This window comes from Anastrepha ludens, chromosome 5 (assembly GCF_028408465.1).
Source record: "Anastrepha ludens isolate Willacy chromosome 5, idAnaLude1.1, whole genome shotgun sequence".
NCBI classification, from domain to species: Eukaryota; Metazoa; Arthropoda; class Insecta; order Diptera; family Tephritidae; genus Anastrepha; species Anastrepha ludens.
The window spans coordinates 43,966,896-43,983,362 of record NC_071501.1 but is presented as its reverse complement, the minus strand read 5'-3'; the positions used below and the strand labels follow the sequence as shown (position 1 = coordinate 43,983,362).

The 16,467-nt window shown below is 37.0% G+C and overlaps 1 protein-coding gene across 3 annotated transcripts in view; it reads right to left on the bottom strand.

Annotated features, from left to right (window-relative positions):
* LOC128864501 (dual oxidase maturation factor 1) overlaps positions 1-16,467 on the bottom strand; it is a 93,812-nt gene that overhangs the window by 26,968 nt on the left and 50,377 nt on the right. For all 3 annotated transcript variants that reach the window (XM_054104197.1, XM_054104196.1, XM_054104195.1), the window contains 2 exons: positions 14,575-14,632; positions 14,142-14,276 (listed from right to left, as the gene is read on the bottom strand). In XM_054104197.1, coding sequence (XP_053960172.1) covers positions 14,142-14,276; positions 14,575-14,632 — 193 coding nt within the window. The remainder of the gene's footprint in view (positions 1-14,141; positions 14,277-14,574; positions 14,633-16,467) is intronic.

Genomic DNA, 16,467 nt, shown 5'->3' with positions numbered 1-16,467 from the left:
ACACACACACACATGTATGTGCATATGGCTAAGTATGTCTCTAGGTTCGTATGTGCGTAAGTATGTATGTAAGTGGTATTCGGTAGTTAGTGAAGTATTTTCAGTGGCTTTAAGTGCAAATCATTTTTTGCCAACAGCCGCGTTACCGCCGCCACTGCCGTTGCGGTTTCAAGTGCGCACTATTGAGGAGAAGTGCCAATGTGTTTTTTGTGCTTTGTGGCGGCATACATATGTACACACACAAGCATGCATAAACTACACGGCGTATGCGTAATTATTGGAGGTCGTTGGCTTGAAGTCAGCTCTCAAATGCAAAAATTGTTGAATAACAACAACCGCAACAGCTATCGACGATAACTACGCACGGATTTGCATGACACAAATGAATGACTACCGCAAATTCCGCCATGGCGCTTACGAACTGCATTCGGCGGCACACGCGGCACGTTGGAGTTGAGCAGCGCAGTGGTGCGTCAGTTCCGCATGCGTACAATTGAGGCCTACCAGCCAGCAGTTGTCAATGAATATTTCCCGTTTGTTACTTTTTTCTGTATGTGTGTATGTGTTTTTTTTCGTTCATTTGCTTTTCGCGCTAGGTACATGTTAATTATTCAAGTTGTTGCTTTAATTGTTTATGTGGGTTTTTTTCACTTTAGTATAAATTGGCGCACGTAAAATAGCTGATATAAATAGAAAATGCGTAAAAAATTGCATTTATGCTCGCCGCTCTACTTGCGCATACATACATACATACGTGCATACATACATACCTACATAAATACATACAAGAAAATGCGTCGCCGGTGTGCAGTGGTGCTTGCTTTTAAAGCTCTTATGATTTGCTGCGACTACATTTGTATGCATGCGAGGCAACTCGTGCGCGTGTGTGTGCTCCTATAGACAGCAAAAGTATTTCAATGGCAGTCGTTTTAGCACATTTAAGGCATTTATGGTAGTAGCATATTTTTTTTTTTTGTTTTTCATGCTCACTTTGCTTCTGCTGTCTGTCCGCTTGTCTGTTTTTGGTGTTTTTGACGTGTTTGTTGTTTTGCTTTTATTGCTACAATTCCGGCCTGTTGTCATTGACAATGGATTAATCGATTTATGTTGCATTTCCTGTATATAAACTAGTCGTAATCAAAGCACAATCATAAAACAAGTAACACCGAAATGTCAACGCGTAATTGGCGAGTGTTTAAGTTTCGCGATTCAGGCAGCCGGGAAATTAAAACAAACAAGCTTTTTTTCACATCAACACTGGGCTGAAAAATTAAATCAAAATCTATTTTTTACAAGTCTGGATATACATACATATGTAAGTATTGGGCATTTGTTTCTCTAGTAAATTTCCATCCGCTAAAAATCAATCCGTACAGCCCTCGTAGTAGAATGGGTGACTTTAATTCGATAGGAACAGGTTCGAAACCCATTGGGGTTATAAAATTGGAAAATTGCTTCCTTCCAAGTGCTAAGAAAATGCTTCACATAAAAGCTATTGGGTGTTTTTTTAAGAGCTTGGAAATTTAAAGTGATAATACAAAACAAAAATAGCTGGTGGTAGCAGAGGAAAGGCCTTCCTCAGAGAAGACCTTCCTCAAAACCATTTTTTTAGATACCTTGACTCCAGCAGCACCTATCGGGTATATTTCTTATAGAAATATTTACTTTCATATAAATAATATGCATCTTGAATTTGAACAAAATATGATTTTTATACATGGGTAAGTATCTTAACTACAGCACCACCAACGGGTTCAAATAAACTTGTAAACCATCCCTGATACACCTGCAACAATACACCGGACCCTTCCATCACATCATTAGCGATTACATCGGTAGCTGGTGTTGTTGAAGTGGTTAAGTATTTTCACTGAAATAATCCTAATTGGTGACCAGCACCGTTTTACTGGCACTGTCCTCGTGTGATGATGTTTTTTTTTTTTGTTCCAAATCAGATCCATTTAGTGAGGTCCAAGAATAGCAGCAAATTCTTTATCTCGATGTTTGAGATCTCATTAATTTGCTGCAAGAAAGGCTTTCCGAAGGAGCGGAGTCGTGCCCTAGACATTCACATAAGTAGTGGAAAAGACTTGCCAGCTTCTGCAGATAGGATTGAAGGGTAGGTTGAGTCTAGCTGCGTGATCCCCTTCTTTCCAGTGGCCTATAAGAGTTGCAGTGATGCTAGCAGTGTTTGGCCAAGAGCATTCTAACAGATCATTTCACCTTTGAATTTTGTACGACGCCCATGTGTTTTTTGTTTTAATACATGTAGTTAATTGCTTCCATCTTCTTTTGGCTAAAGCATGATAGTGTGAAGCAATGGATGCTTTAATGTGTTGAGTGAGGTGGAGACTGCCACCGCCTCTGCTATTTCTAGTGCCGAACCTTTTCTTGCTAGCTCATCCGCTATCCCATATCAGAGTGATTTCGAGCCAATGACTAAGCAATTCCAGCTTCTCTCTGCACTGTAAGACTAGTTTGGGTCAAATGGAGTTGGAGTCTGAGGTCTTTATAGCTGCTTGAATGTCTGAGAAGATAGCTACTCTTGCACCAGCTTTCTTGTAGAATTTTAGTGATTTGCATGTTTCTTTGATCGCTAAGAGTTCTGCCTGGAATACGCTGGCATAGTCAGGAAAACGAATTGACTGAGAGTGGCTCCGAATGGAAGCCAGCTCCCAAACCACAGTTCATCTTAGAACCATCGGTATAGATTCCGATATCGTATCTTCCAATCACCTTCCCTTTCCCCCATTCGGCTCTTGGTGGAAAACGTATCCTAAAGTCTTTCTTGAAGTTAAGGTTGGGGACTGTGTAGTCTGGTCTATTTTTGACAGCGAGGGCCCCTGTAGGAGGATCTTACTGTGACCGTACGACCTTGTAGCTTCCAGCTACTTCCAGCTTCCTATGTCTCTGAGTCTCGCCGCGCTGCAAGTAGCGATCGTTTTAATGTATAACATCGGTACTTAATTGTAATTTATGTTTGAAAGTTTATTGCTGGGTATTTTCATGAATTTTTGACCGAATTCCAGCAAAAATAAGTCTTCCGAATTTTATCTTATCTCTAGTGACGCACAACAAAAACAATTCAATTCCGCCAAACAATACCAAAATTGATTTACGATTGCTTAGAGAAAGCGTAAAACGTCATCACTATATTTTTCAACTTTTTTTTTTATAAAAAAAAACTTTTTAATTATTCTTTTTTTAATAAATTTTTCTTTAATAATTTTGTTTTATATAATTTTTTTTAATATTTTTTATTTTTAATAATTTTTTTTTAAATATTTTTTTTTAAATAAATTTGTTTTAAATGGATATTTTTTGAATAATTGTTTTTTTTAAATAAATTCACAATTCCGCGTTAGGGAATTCTTGTGGATCGTCTTAATGATTCCACAGATTCGTCAGCTACAACTTGAATTCATCGAAGTATGCATGATTTTTTTTTCAGAGTGCAAAGATGGAAGCCGTAGAAATCATTAAACATTTCAGGACTCAGGAGCAGATGCACTCACTGCACTTTTTTTTTCTCAAGCTTTTTGTATCATCAAACGCAGTTGTGTATTTGTTAAAAAGTTAAAATTACGTGATTTACATGAAACTCACGGAAGTTACGTGATTTATTTCAAAACTGCTCACATTCACGCGTGAAAAAGCATGTCATATTGTGTCACGTGTTTTACCCATCCCTACTTTAAACCCTTGTTAGTAGGACGTACGGTGGTTTGGAAAAAGATAATTTTTTTATTTCGAAAATGTTATCTTTCGTATAAAAATACTCCAAGCTTCAGGTACACAGGATATTTCATCTATTCTTCATTGCTAAACGCAGTAAACAGCACAATTTAGTATTTAACGAAGCGGTTTATTGCGAAGGTCGTTTGAAAAGTCCGTGAAAAACTAAACCTGCTTAATTTTTTGGTGTAAACCTTTTTAAATTTTTGACATAGTCTCCTTTCAGGCTTATGAACTTCGTCCAGTGCTGCTCTAAATAAGTTGTTTATCCGTTCCGAATAATAGAATTTCTCCGAGTCTGAAAGCCAGCCATTGGTTTTTGCAATCATCGCCTCGTTTGAATAAAATCTGTCTCCCGCCAGCTAATTTTTCAAATTGGGGAACAGTTTTAGTAGTTCGAGGGATCTGAGGAAGCCAAGTTCGGAGAATAGGAGAGATGCGAAACGAGTTAGAACACTCTTCTTCTTCTTAATTGGCGCTATAACCGCTTACGCGATTTTTGCCGAGTTTAAGAAAACGCGCCAGTCGTTTCTTTCTCATGCTAACCGGCGCCAGTTGGACACACCAAGTGCAGTCAAGTCCTTCTCCACCTGGTCTTTCCAACGCAAAGGAGGCCTTCCTCCTCCTCTGCTACCACCAGCTGATACCGTATCAACTACTTTAAGAGTCGGAGCTTTTGTATCCAATCGGACGACATGATCCAGCGAGCGTAGCCACTGGATCTTTATCCGCTGCGCTATGTCTATGTCGTCGTAAAGCTCATACAGCTCATCGTTCCATCGTCTGCGATATTCGCCGTTGCCAACGTGCAAAGGTCCGAAAATTTTACGCAGAATCTTTCTCTCAAACACTCCAAGCGTCATTTCATCGGATGTTGTCATCGCCCACGCTTCTGCGCCATACGTTAGGACGGGAGATGATGAAAGCCTTGTACTCGTATAGTGTTAGTTTTTTCGTCGAGAGAGAACTTTACTACTGAGCTGCCTACTTAGTCCAAAGTAGCACTTGTTGGCAAGAGAGATTCTACGTTGGATTTCCAGTTTGGCATTATTATAGGTGTTAATGCTGGTTCCTAAATATACGAAGTCTTTTACAACCTCGAAATTATAACTGTCCACCGTGACGTGGGTGCCGATACGCGAGTGCGCCGACTGTTTGTTTGAAGACAGGAAGAGGGTAGAACCCAACTTCCGTTAATTTTACGCCCACAACTGCTGAGGTTGCCTTGATTGAAAAGGGCCTTTCTGAAAATCACTCGACTTTCTCGAATACCAAAAACAAAGAAACAGACCGATATGACTGAAACTTGGTGTGTGTTCTTCTAAGAGATGGTACTAACTCAGCATAACCTCGATACGCGCCAGCTCTCTGACTTTGCACGGACTTTTCAAATGGCCCTCGTACAATCAGAAAAGATTTCTAATTGTAATTTTCAAAGTTTTCAAAATATTTATAATACCAAAATTTGTGTGTAAGCGCATTTTGTTATCTTAATAGTTTTAAAATAAAAAATTTAAGAATTTCAACATCTTAAAGTTGTCAATCACATTCATTACCCGTCATTGAAATTGTGAAAAATGACACTAACCAGAAAAATGGCAGAAGCGAAGCTGTCAACAGTCAAAAGATGTCACAACGTTAACGAAGTCTTTATTTGGCGTTAGACAGCCGCCGGTCGATCAAAGCGCTTGTCAAATCTAAAGTGTGCCCAATTGTATTCAAGCAATTTTTAAATTTGTCTGTGTCTCTTCGAATATTATTAAGGTTTTTTTTCAGTTTCATTTTATCTGCTTATATATAACGATATAACAAATAAAATAAACAGCAAATTCAAATGCAAAATATTCGCGCAAAAAAAAAAAAAGCTAATAACAAAAAACAAAAATCATTTGCGCACATTTCACACAATTGCGTACTCATTAAGCAGGCAGCCAGCCAGTCAGTAGTCAACAGTTGATTCACAACCAACAGCCGACAGCCAACCAAAAGCAAAATCGTCAAGTAGCTTTTTTGGCCACCATCAATTTTTGCTTAATCACCACTCAAAATCATGATGAGGATTTAAGTTGAATGTAGGAAAACATTAAATTAATAATTATTTATTTGCGAGTACTGCAAAGCACTCATATTTTACAACAGTCATGCAATTTGTGTACGTCAGACACTCGGATAGAAGGCCCCCCTTCCCGCGTACCAGCCGGATTTAATGCCGTCAGTCATTTTAAATAATTTTCGCGCGCCAATCAACTTCCCGAGTCATTTAAATGGGTGGTGCTATTTGGCAGCCAAATAAATGCGGAAGTTAAATGAATTGCCAAAAAACAGACGCTTAGGAATACATGCACGCGCCTTTAATAAGTGTGGCTGCTAATTGTTTAACTTAAGAGTTAAAGCGGTGGCCCATCAGCGATTGCCAAAAACTCAGCAGTTTTCCTCATTTACTTACACTCCTGTTCGAAACGTAAGCATATCTTTGTTTATTGTAATTAATTATCATGGGAACGGCATCAAATTAAGTAAAGTTTAGTTTAATATTTTTGTATTTCTGTTTTTACATATTAAGAGCAGAAACATATTTTAAGGAATTCAACTATCCATAAATAGAAATTTTAAATCAATGGCATATTTAAAAGATGGAAATTTACATGGCACACACCTTTTTATAGAAATCGTGGACTTTTAAAATTAGTAGTCCAGCATCAAATTTTTTTAATATAAAGCGAAAAACTTAATTGAAAAATGTCACTACATAATATATACAGGGTGTCCAGTGGCAGAATAAAGGGCTTGCATGGGTTTCGTGAGTTCAAAAAATCGATGTTTTTTTTTTGGCTTATTAATTTCTGCAACATCTCAAGAATATTATCCAACATTTTCAAGTCGATCCGAATAATAGTTTCGGAGATACAGCCTTTGGAATGTGTGCACTCCAAGCCACTTTTATTGTTACTCAAAACATTAAACGCGTTTTTCTCGGAACCGTGTTTTCAAAGTCGGTTGTCAAATGTTCCCCAAAACTACTCAACCGATCTTGATGAAATTTTACACAGGTGTTCGAGATACAATTTACTCGTGCTTGAATGAAGGATTTTGTCTTTTTTTTTTAATTACAACTATTTAAAAAAAAACAAAATGTCAAGCAAATTTGACTGAAATTTTCATTTTTTTTGAAAAATGTCTGCCAAAATAGGCCTTTTTTACCCGACGAAGTCCATGTAACCCCTAAATTTCAAATGTAAACCTCCTCTTTAAATGCTGAGCCTATAGCCGGAGGACCGGCCCTATTAGCTTCGTATTCGCGCGAATGGTGAAAGATTTTAAAGGTGAGCTCTTTAAAAGACCTGCGGCTCTCAGTGAATTTGACAGAATCAGCTGATGGGTTGTCATAATCAGCTGATGGATTGACGTCACTTGGGGTGTGTTTACAAAAAAACTGAGTTTCTGTTGGTTACCGTCTGAATAGCGACTGATTGGACGAGTGTGTAAAATGATTGTGCTAATCTAGACTGGTAATAAAATTGTGTTAGTGATTTGCGAGAAAAAATCAACACAGTCTTCACTTATGTTGTTTCGTTGCTATCCGAACAACGATTTCTTGGACGAGTGTGTGATTGCGCAGAAATCGGCTGCCGAATCCCCAAGGAACGTCAAGGATGATAGATACCAGGTTTCCTCGTTACGTATGGTGAAAATAAAATGTTGAGGGGAACTTTGTATTCTACGGAACTACTAAGCTAAAGCTAAATTTTGTGAAACACAAATCGAATGACGTAGAATGCAAAGTTTCAAAATTTCAGTTTATTATTTATTTAAATAAATTTTGAGTCGGCATATCTGTCAAATTCGCTCAGAGCCGAATAACGGTATGCTAGGTAGTACGCCTCTAAAAATCTCTTCACCATGAAGTGACGTGGCAGCCAAAGTTTTCACCATAATTAAAGAGCAAACTTTGAAATCTGTCTTCCTTGATTCATGCGCATTATTTATAGGACTGTCAAAATGGGTCCGTTCTATCCGTTGCGATAAAATATTTGACTACTGTGACATGAAAAACGTACTGTGGGGCCACAATGAAAGTATTGCCGCTAATAAAACAGATGAAATTTGCTTTTGTTGTGTATAAAAAAGTTTTTGTTGGTTGTGAAATTTATTATAAAATTAATACTTATTGAAGCGAAAAAGAGTTTTAATAGAATGTATGGTAGTTGGGAGATCGGAACGCACATTTATTTTTCAGGACCACTTTGTTAAGCGTGGCCTTTTCTATACGCTTTCAAGCTTTATTAAAAAGCTAAGGGTGCATGAATTCAATTGCTTTAGTTTAATTGATTTAATTTATTTTACTTCCATTTTTTTTTTCTGCATTTATTTTAATGTAAGAAAAACATCACCCAAAAATATTTGCGCTATATAAAATTGTTCTTTAAACAGTTGTCATTTTCGCCGCACTTGCCGCACAGAATAAGTAGAAAGTTGCCAATTTTTATGCATTCAGACATAGCGTACGGCACGTATGTAATCTAATATTGTGACAGTCAAATTCGTTGCGCAACGGACGATATGGATTTATTGTGGCGGGCCTATTAGTCACGATGTCGCTGTGGACTGCTGAATAACATACGTTCGCAATCGAAGCATATTTCCCTACCCAAGATTCGTATGCAACTGCTCGTCTTCGATTTAGTTCACGTCACAATATTTGACGCTTACGTAGTGCCCTAAGTGAAGATTTTGTTCGTTGATGAGTGTGAAGGTTCCGGGCTATACTTTTGGTAGCAAACAAGTGTCGGAAAAACACAAGCTTTATCTTTTTATACAGGCAATAAGTTCAGTGGCAAACAGCACATGGCCAGGGCCCAGCCGGACATCGAGAACAAATGAACCAATAAAAATATTGAACTCGTTGGTACAAGTTTGCACGATAATTCGTAATAGAAAATCAGTGTCATATGTCCTCATAACGAAATTATTCACTTTGCACTTGAGCAATTTCGCGAAATATATCCAAGAAGCCAATGCGTACTCAGAGAGTGACAGCTTGGTGCGTATTTTGGGCCGGTGACATCATTGCACATTTGGTTTTTTTTTTTTTAAGAACGACATTTAGGTCAAGAGTAAGTGCTACAAAGTCAAGGCATGATAAAGAATTTTTTGTGACCGAAAATTAATGACATGGATTTAAGATCGAAGCTGCGACTTATCGCCGTAAAACTTCTTTTGTGGCGTGCCGCGAAAGACCAGTATTGTGCGTACAATCGATAAGGGATTCAGGTCCTTAAAGCAAATATCGAATAAGCCATTCAGGAGATAGAGCCAGAAACTTTCACCAAGGTATTGATGTCACATTTAATTTTGGATTAATACAAAGACGAAGGTATTTGGTTGTTCCAATTTCGTTTTTTCCCGACAGAAGATTTAATTGTATTTTTCCACACCTAACTTCTCACTTAAGTCGCATTGTCATTATATATTTTGACAGCTGATATAGCTAGACTTGTGTGTGAATAAGTTCAATGGATTTTACGCAGTAGTTTTTGGTCGGTGCCCTTTTAAATATGGAGAGGAATAAGCAGCATTTTCGCCATATTTTACTTTTTTACTATACGAAAGGTAAAAATGCTGTTCAAGCCAGAAAGAAATTAACCGATGTATATGGAGAAGATGTGTTGATAATACGCCAGTGCCAGAACTGGTTTGCAAAACTTCGATCCGGCAATTTTGATGTCGAAGATGCACCACGTTCTGGAAGGTCGGTTGAAGCTGATAAAGACGGGATAAATGCATTAGTTGATGCAAACTGGCGAGTACCAACACGCGAGATCGGTGAGAGGTTAAATTTATCGAATTCAACTGTTAAGACAACCTCGAAGCTCGATATATGGATTCCCCATGTCCTCACGGCGAGAAATTTGTGCCGTCGCGTTGACGTCTGTGCTTCACTCCTCAAACGTCACGAAAATGATCCATTTTTGAAGCGCATCATTACTGGGGACGAAAAATGGGTTATATATTATATAAGAATGTCAAGCGCAAGAGGCCATGGAGCAGAAAAGATGAATCGGATCAAAGCATTTCAGAAGCCGATATCCATCAAAAAGAGGTGATACTCTCTGTTTGGTGGGATTTTAAAGGAGTCACTTTTTTTAGCTTTTACCGGATAACAATTAATTCGGAAGTCTTTTGTTATCAGCTGGACAAACTGAATGATGCACTTCAACAAAAAAGGCCAGAATTAATCAACAGAAAAGGTGTAGTCTTCCACCAGTGCGAGACCTCATACAAGTTTGGTCACTCGCCAAAAGCTTTTACAGCTTGGATGGGATATACTGCCACACCCACCATATTCTCCAGACTTGGCCCCTTCGGATTATTATTTGTTCCGGTCACTGAACAATTTTTTGGACGGTAAAACCTTTCCCCCAAATGAACACGTCAAAAATCACCTGGATCAGTTTTTTGCCAGCAAAGACCAAATATTTTATGAGCGTGGAATCATACTACTACCAGAAAGATGGTAAAAGGTGTTGAATCAGAATGGCCAATATATAATTTAATTAAATATTTGTTCATTATACGAAGATCATCTTTCATTTTCACCACAAAAAAAAACGAAATTACTTTCCGAACAACCCAATAATTATAAAAATAGAAAGAAAAAAATATTAAATAAAGGCAAGGATGAAAGTGAATATGTAGATAAGGAGAATATTAAAGATGAAGACAGCCTAAGATAAGGATAAAGATGATGAGAAATATAAAAAAACAGGGTTAAAATAGGAGCGTACATAGAAATAGAGGAAGCGTTGAAGATGAAGAAAACGTCATAAAGATAAGGACAATGATAAGGATGAAACTGGAATTGAATGAAAACCACTAATTACAATGATCGCATTTTCAGCCCCAGGCGAAGCTTGTAAAAATTAAATCGCATCCTTTAATTCGAGTTAATATTAAACTCAAATAGAATCAGAAATTACTTAAAAGTCAAGGGAAGCATTAAAATACTGATGAAAAATTAAAAAAATAAGAAAATCGGAATCAATTCACAAAAAACGATGACCTATATAGGTATAACTAATTAACGGATTCAAACTAAAAATTTCTAGCCAAGCATCGAAATACAAATCTAGCTATCGAGTTCTTCCGTTTTTTGAGAGCATCTGACCTGCAACCGCACACCTTATCTGTGAAAGTTGACTCAGCAATAAAACCTTTAGGATCTATATATTGGGTCCAGACTTGCTGGAGTCAAGGCAATTATTATAGGTTGGAAGACGTAAGCAGAAAATACACTCATTTCCAATACTTTCTACCGATTACCCATTCAATTTAAGGCAACTGCAGTCTCTATAATGGCGCGTATCTCTGTACACGCATAAAGTTAAAATTTCAATGAAAACATTCAACAGATCAACATTAAAATATTTTACTTATTAAGGTGTGTCAACGCATGCGAGCTACTTCAACGCTTCCCCATCTGACTAACCAATTTCATATAGTGCACGTCTTCCCCATTATAATCGCTCTGCTCTTCTCCTCCTCAGTGTGATCATCCATTTAATAATGATTTATTTCAGTATTTTTTGTCCATACAAACGTTTTCACACTTGTCGTGTAGCGTTTTGATAATTTGCAAGTTTTTATTTGTTTTTTTTTATCTTTTATACTTTTTTTCTGCCAAAATTGCAACAATGTTTAGTCATAATTTATGAACCGCAGATAAGATTTAACATAAATCTGTGTTTGAAATTTTAATTCACCGAATTGCATAATTTTATTTGATTACACCAGTGGGTTTTTTTTTTTTTGAAGGGTTTCGTCAGTTATTCGCATTGAGATGTTAATTTGTAAGTCTATTTATTATCAAGCAAACGTAGAAAGTGTGATTAACTATAGGGGAAGTGGCTGGCATAATATAAAGTAGTTTTCATGAATTGATTTCAAAATCGCTATTGCTCAATTGGTAAGTGTTGAAAGATGACTTTGTTAGTGCTTGTTAAGATTTTGCATATATGTGTAATTGTAAGTATGTATTTATATTATCCCGTTGCGTAAATTTGTTCGATATATCGGACAATTTTTTTCTCTGACTAACAACACTTTTGTTGAAGAAGTTAATATATTTTTTCATAAAAAAGGTATATAATATTTCTTTTATATATACTTTTTTATATACTCATAGCAAAACTGAAATTTTTTTCGAAATTAATGGAAAAATTTTACGAAAAAATAATTCTTCCCAAGCTCCATTTAAAGAATTTTCCTGTATTCTGAAGCGCCATCAAAAATCTATTTTTATCATCAAGAAAAAACTGGCACTTGATCGAAAAAATGCAAAATAAGAGAAAGAGATTTCAGGGACTTAAAATTTCGTGAAACAAATAATGCAGATTTACTGAATGAAGTTCCTCCAAACGATGAAATAATTATTGATCAGATAATACAAACTAAATAAATAAATAGAAAATCTTGAACTATCAAGCTAAAAGTACTGATGAGAGGTTTTTCTAAACTAAATCTAGGCATAATCTGCATTTTGAGAATTTTTCCAATTCCTATAATTTGCTGGAAAATTTATCGTTTTGTTGACCGTTTCCTTTGTTCGCTCTGGTGGGATGAACTGCGAATTTCTTCCGCTAGAGCAAATAGTAAATATGGAATATTAATGTGTTGAAGTGTTTGAGCCAGAATTTTCATCGCAACAGACCAGTGCTGTGAGGGACAAATTATAATTTCTTCACCATCGCACATCTTACCGTATAACATACATAAGTGATTATATTTATATATATTATTGGCTCTTGCACCCTTTATTCAGTGTTTATCCGAGTTTCTCCTCCTATTTGTGGTGTGCGTCTTGCTGTTGTTCCACAAATGGAGGGACCTACAGTTTCAAGCCGATGCCGAACGGTAGAAAATTTTTATGAGAAGCTATTCCATGATATATAGAAATACACCCAGAGGTTTGCCATTGCCTGTCGATGGGCGACCCCTAGAAGAAAAACTTTTTCTATCATTTGATGTTGCATGCACGGATTTTCAAACCTGTTTACTGTGCAATGTTAATCACGCACCAAACCTTTCAACTACGGCGGCTGCCAATTACTATTTTACCAAAAACAGCATTGATACCATTCCACAATCTTCATATAAAACTTTTCCCGTTCAAACAATCGCCACAAGCGATTTGAGACGATTTAGTGAGACACAAAACGAATGACGTCGGCATTTCTGTCAAATTCGCTCAGAGCCGAATAACGGTCTGCTAAGTAGTACGACTCTAAAAATCTTTTCACAATGCGAGTACTCGCCAGCCAAATTCTGACTGCTCATTTCGCACGTATTCGCACACTAATCCAAACAGTCGTTCTTTAGACGGCAACGAAGTAAAATGAGCGAAGTTGCATTGATTTTTTTCGTATAGCACTAACGCAATTTTAGTTCTTTCGTAAACCAACCGCTTCGTAACCCCAGTTACGTCAGCCCATCTGCTGATTCTATCAAATTCGCTTAGAGCCGGTTAACACCTGTAAACATCTTTTCCCCATGTTCCATTCCGGAATCGCTACCAATTAGATGCTTCAGCTCGCTTCCCGCCTGATCTCTTTCGTTCTTTATTATCATACCAGAGGTGCAAACTCAAGGCTTTTACTCGTTTAAAAACAAACGATTGGTGGCTTAGATTGGTCAATTGCACTTTCCCAATATTCCAAGTTCTCTGGTATATTATAAAGTTTCCACTAACATGAATCATTTAATGAAAATTACTTTTTTGATTCAGTTTCAGTTAATTTTTGGTAAAAAAAAAATGTCACCGTCAGATATTCAGTTTTCTGACTACCTCATGGTCAGTTTCAGCTTTTGATATTCCTAATTGATTATTTATCTTTAACATCGAAAACTTTCTGCCGGAGGCTTAAAAGCGTATGGCCCTCCATTTGTTGGAAAAATTAAGTTGAACACCAAGCCTTCGGCCCAAACTAGGCATAACTGTTTGTTAAGTAAGTACATGAAGAATTTGTAAATTTTTTCTTATGCAAATGCATACACATGAATACAAAAAATATACCTAAAAAAACACAAATTAATATAAAAACATTTAACCTCGGCAACCAAAGCCTCTGGATATTAATCATTGAATTAATAGTTTACTTCATTATATTCAGTGTGTCAGTGGACCAAGAAGATTGCACACCTCTACTATACCATTTTTAGCACGCAACGAACAATACCTTTGCCAACGCCAAAATCAAAGACTCCATAACCAAACATATGCATATTTCGAAAGACATGCACATATTTGCACAAACCTTTTGTATGCCGAAAAAATTGAGGTTGTCATAAACGCAGGCCGTTTACTTGACTCTCACTAGCTCCCCAACCCACCTTCTCTCACTTTCGCTTACCTGTCAACGTCACATTGACGTGCATGAGGCCGACATGCGTGCCTATCCGCGACGGCATCTTCTCACGCGAGAACGCCTTGTACGGCGCAATGATGGTTGTGTGCGCCACATGCCAAGCGGAGCCCAGTCGCGTAACTGTGCAAATTAAAGAAACAAATTTTAAATAAAGCATAAAAACTAAATCCAAATACAACATACAAATTAATGATTTAATAGTTGGTCATTTGTAGTAGAAAAAATGCTAATAAAAAACACCAAATAAATAAAATAAAGGTGCTAGCAAGCATAAATCACACGCGGCTCGGTCGCACCTTTGCGCAGGCGCCTGCGTTGGCCAGCTGTGATTTCGTATAGTGCATGCATATTCTTTCTACACACACATACATGCATGTAAATATGTACATAAATGAAAAATGATTGCAAAGCTACTCACTTAGTATGACTAAGCCCACGAACAGGCTGAGTGTGACTGTCGAAAATGTGGTGAATTTCTGAAAGAAAAAAAATTTTATAAAGTATGCATAAAAAAATGTACGCAGAAGTAAATATTTATATGTAAATACAATATGTAAATGAAAAAAATAGCAAACAAATATAAATTAATAAAAATTGGAAACACAAATTAATTAAGAATAACATTTTTACGGCGCACAGTGGTATGGCTTCATACATTTTTTTGGCAAATAATAGAAGGAGTGCTCTTAAGCAATGAAATTTTGTTTGCGTGTTACGTTCAAGCTACTTACGCGAAGAAGAAAGGGCTACGTTAGAACACCTCCTTTGCCGCAGCCCAGCTCTACGCAGAACTCGTTACAACTACCTGGGATCGGTATACTTTTCATCTCTCAAGGATATTGCTGGCAAAAGTTTAAACTGTTTATTAAAACTCGCCAAGACATTTGTCACGAACTATGATTAACACGACTCCAACAATACTGGCAACACTACGGATTCTTCTGGTCTATGTGAGATCTATTGAGATCTGCCAGGAATATTTAAGCTAACCCAGTTTAAGCTAGTTAAGAAAATTTCCAAAATTGTTTGAACTTAGACACTTCTTAGGGCTACCTCCATGGCACCGATAGTAGCCATTTTTAAATTTATATTTTAATTTTAACATAAAAAATATATATCTTAGCCATATTCGGTACATACATAAATTATTTTTATTAAAGATGCCGATGGTAAGAAAAATGGGCGAAATCGGGTAATAACCATGCCTTCTTCTTATAAAGCGATATTTTTCAAAAACAGTAAAAATTAAATATTTCAGAAACTAGAAAAAATAAATTGCAGAAATTTGATGTTTGGATTGACTTCTTAAGTGTATAATGGACGGTGTCGAAGTTCTAAAAAAGATGCATAGACGCGCACAGTGACAAAATTACGCTTCAGGATTTTCTTCATCTTCTGCTTTGCACAATTTAACTATAAATTTAAATGACTGCTACTTCCTCAAATTTTCTTTCGGCCGCCGTAGCCTAATGGATTTGTGAGAGACTACCATTCGGAAGTGCCCAGGTTGACACAAACCACCAAACGATAGAAAAAAGTGAAAGCGGTGGCTCGTCGCCAGGCCATGGAGAGCTTCTCCTTATGTATTTCTGCCTTGAAAAAAACTGCTCATAAAGAACCATTTGCCGTAAGGAGTCGGCACAAAAATTGTAGGTCCCTCCCACTGCTAATAAATCGTTGTTATATCATTTTTTTCTACAAAAATTGCAAACGGAGTATTTTGCAATGATATTTTAATTTATGTATTGTAATAACGGCGGCCGCCGTAGCCGAATGGGTTGGTGCGTGATTACCATTCGGAATTCACAGATAGAACGTTGGTTCGAATCTCGGTGAAAGCAAAATTAATAAAAACATTTTTCTAATAGCGGTCACCCCTCGGCAGGCAATGGCAAGCCTCCGAGTGTATGTCTGCCATGAAAAAGCTCCTCATAAAAATATCGGCCGTTCGGAGTCGGCTTGAAACTGTAGGTTCCTCCGTTTGTGGAACAACATCAAGACGCACACCACAAATAGGAGGAGGAGCTCGGCCAAACACCCAAAAAGGATGTACGCGCCAATTATATATATATATATATATAATATCTTCGAAACCTCTTAAAAAGCAAAGTATTTTTTTATTTTTACTTAGTCAGACATTCCTCTTTAAAATTGTGCCATTCAATTTTTAAAATTCAGTGTTTGCCACCAATATTTCACTCTTCGGTGTTTCCCATTGCTTTTATTGTATGCACATACGAACAATGCTATTACAGACACTCTTTTTTATAATTCTATCACTCCCTTTGACGTTCAACTTTTTAACCAGACT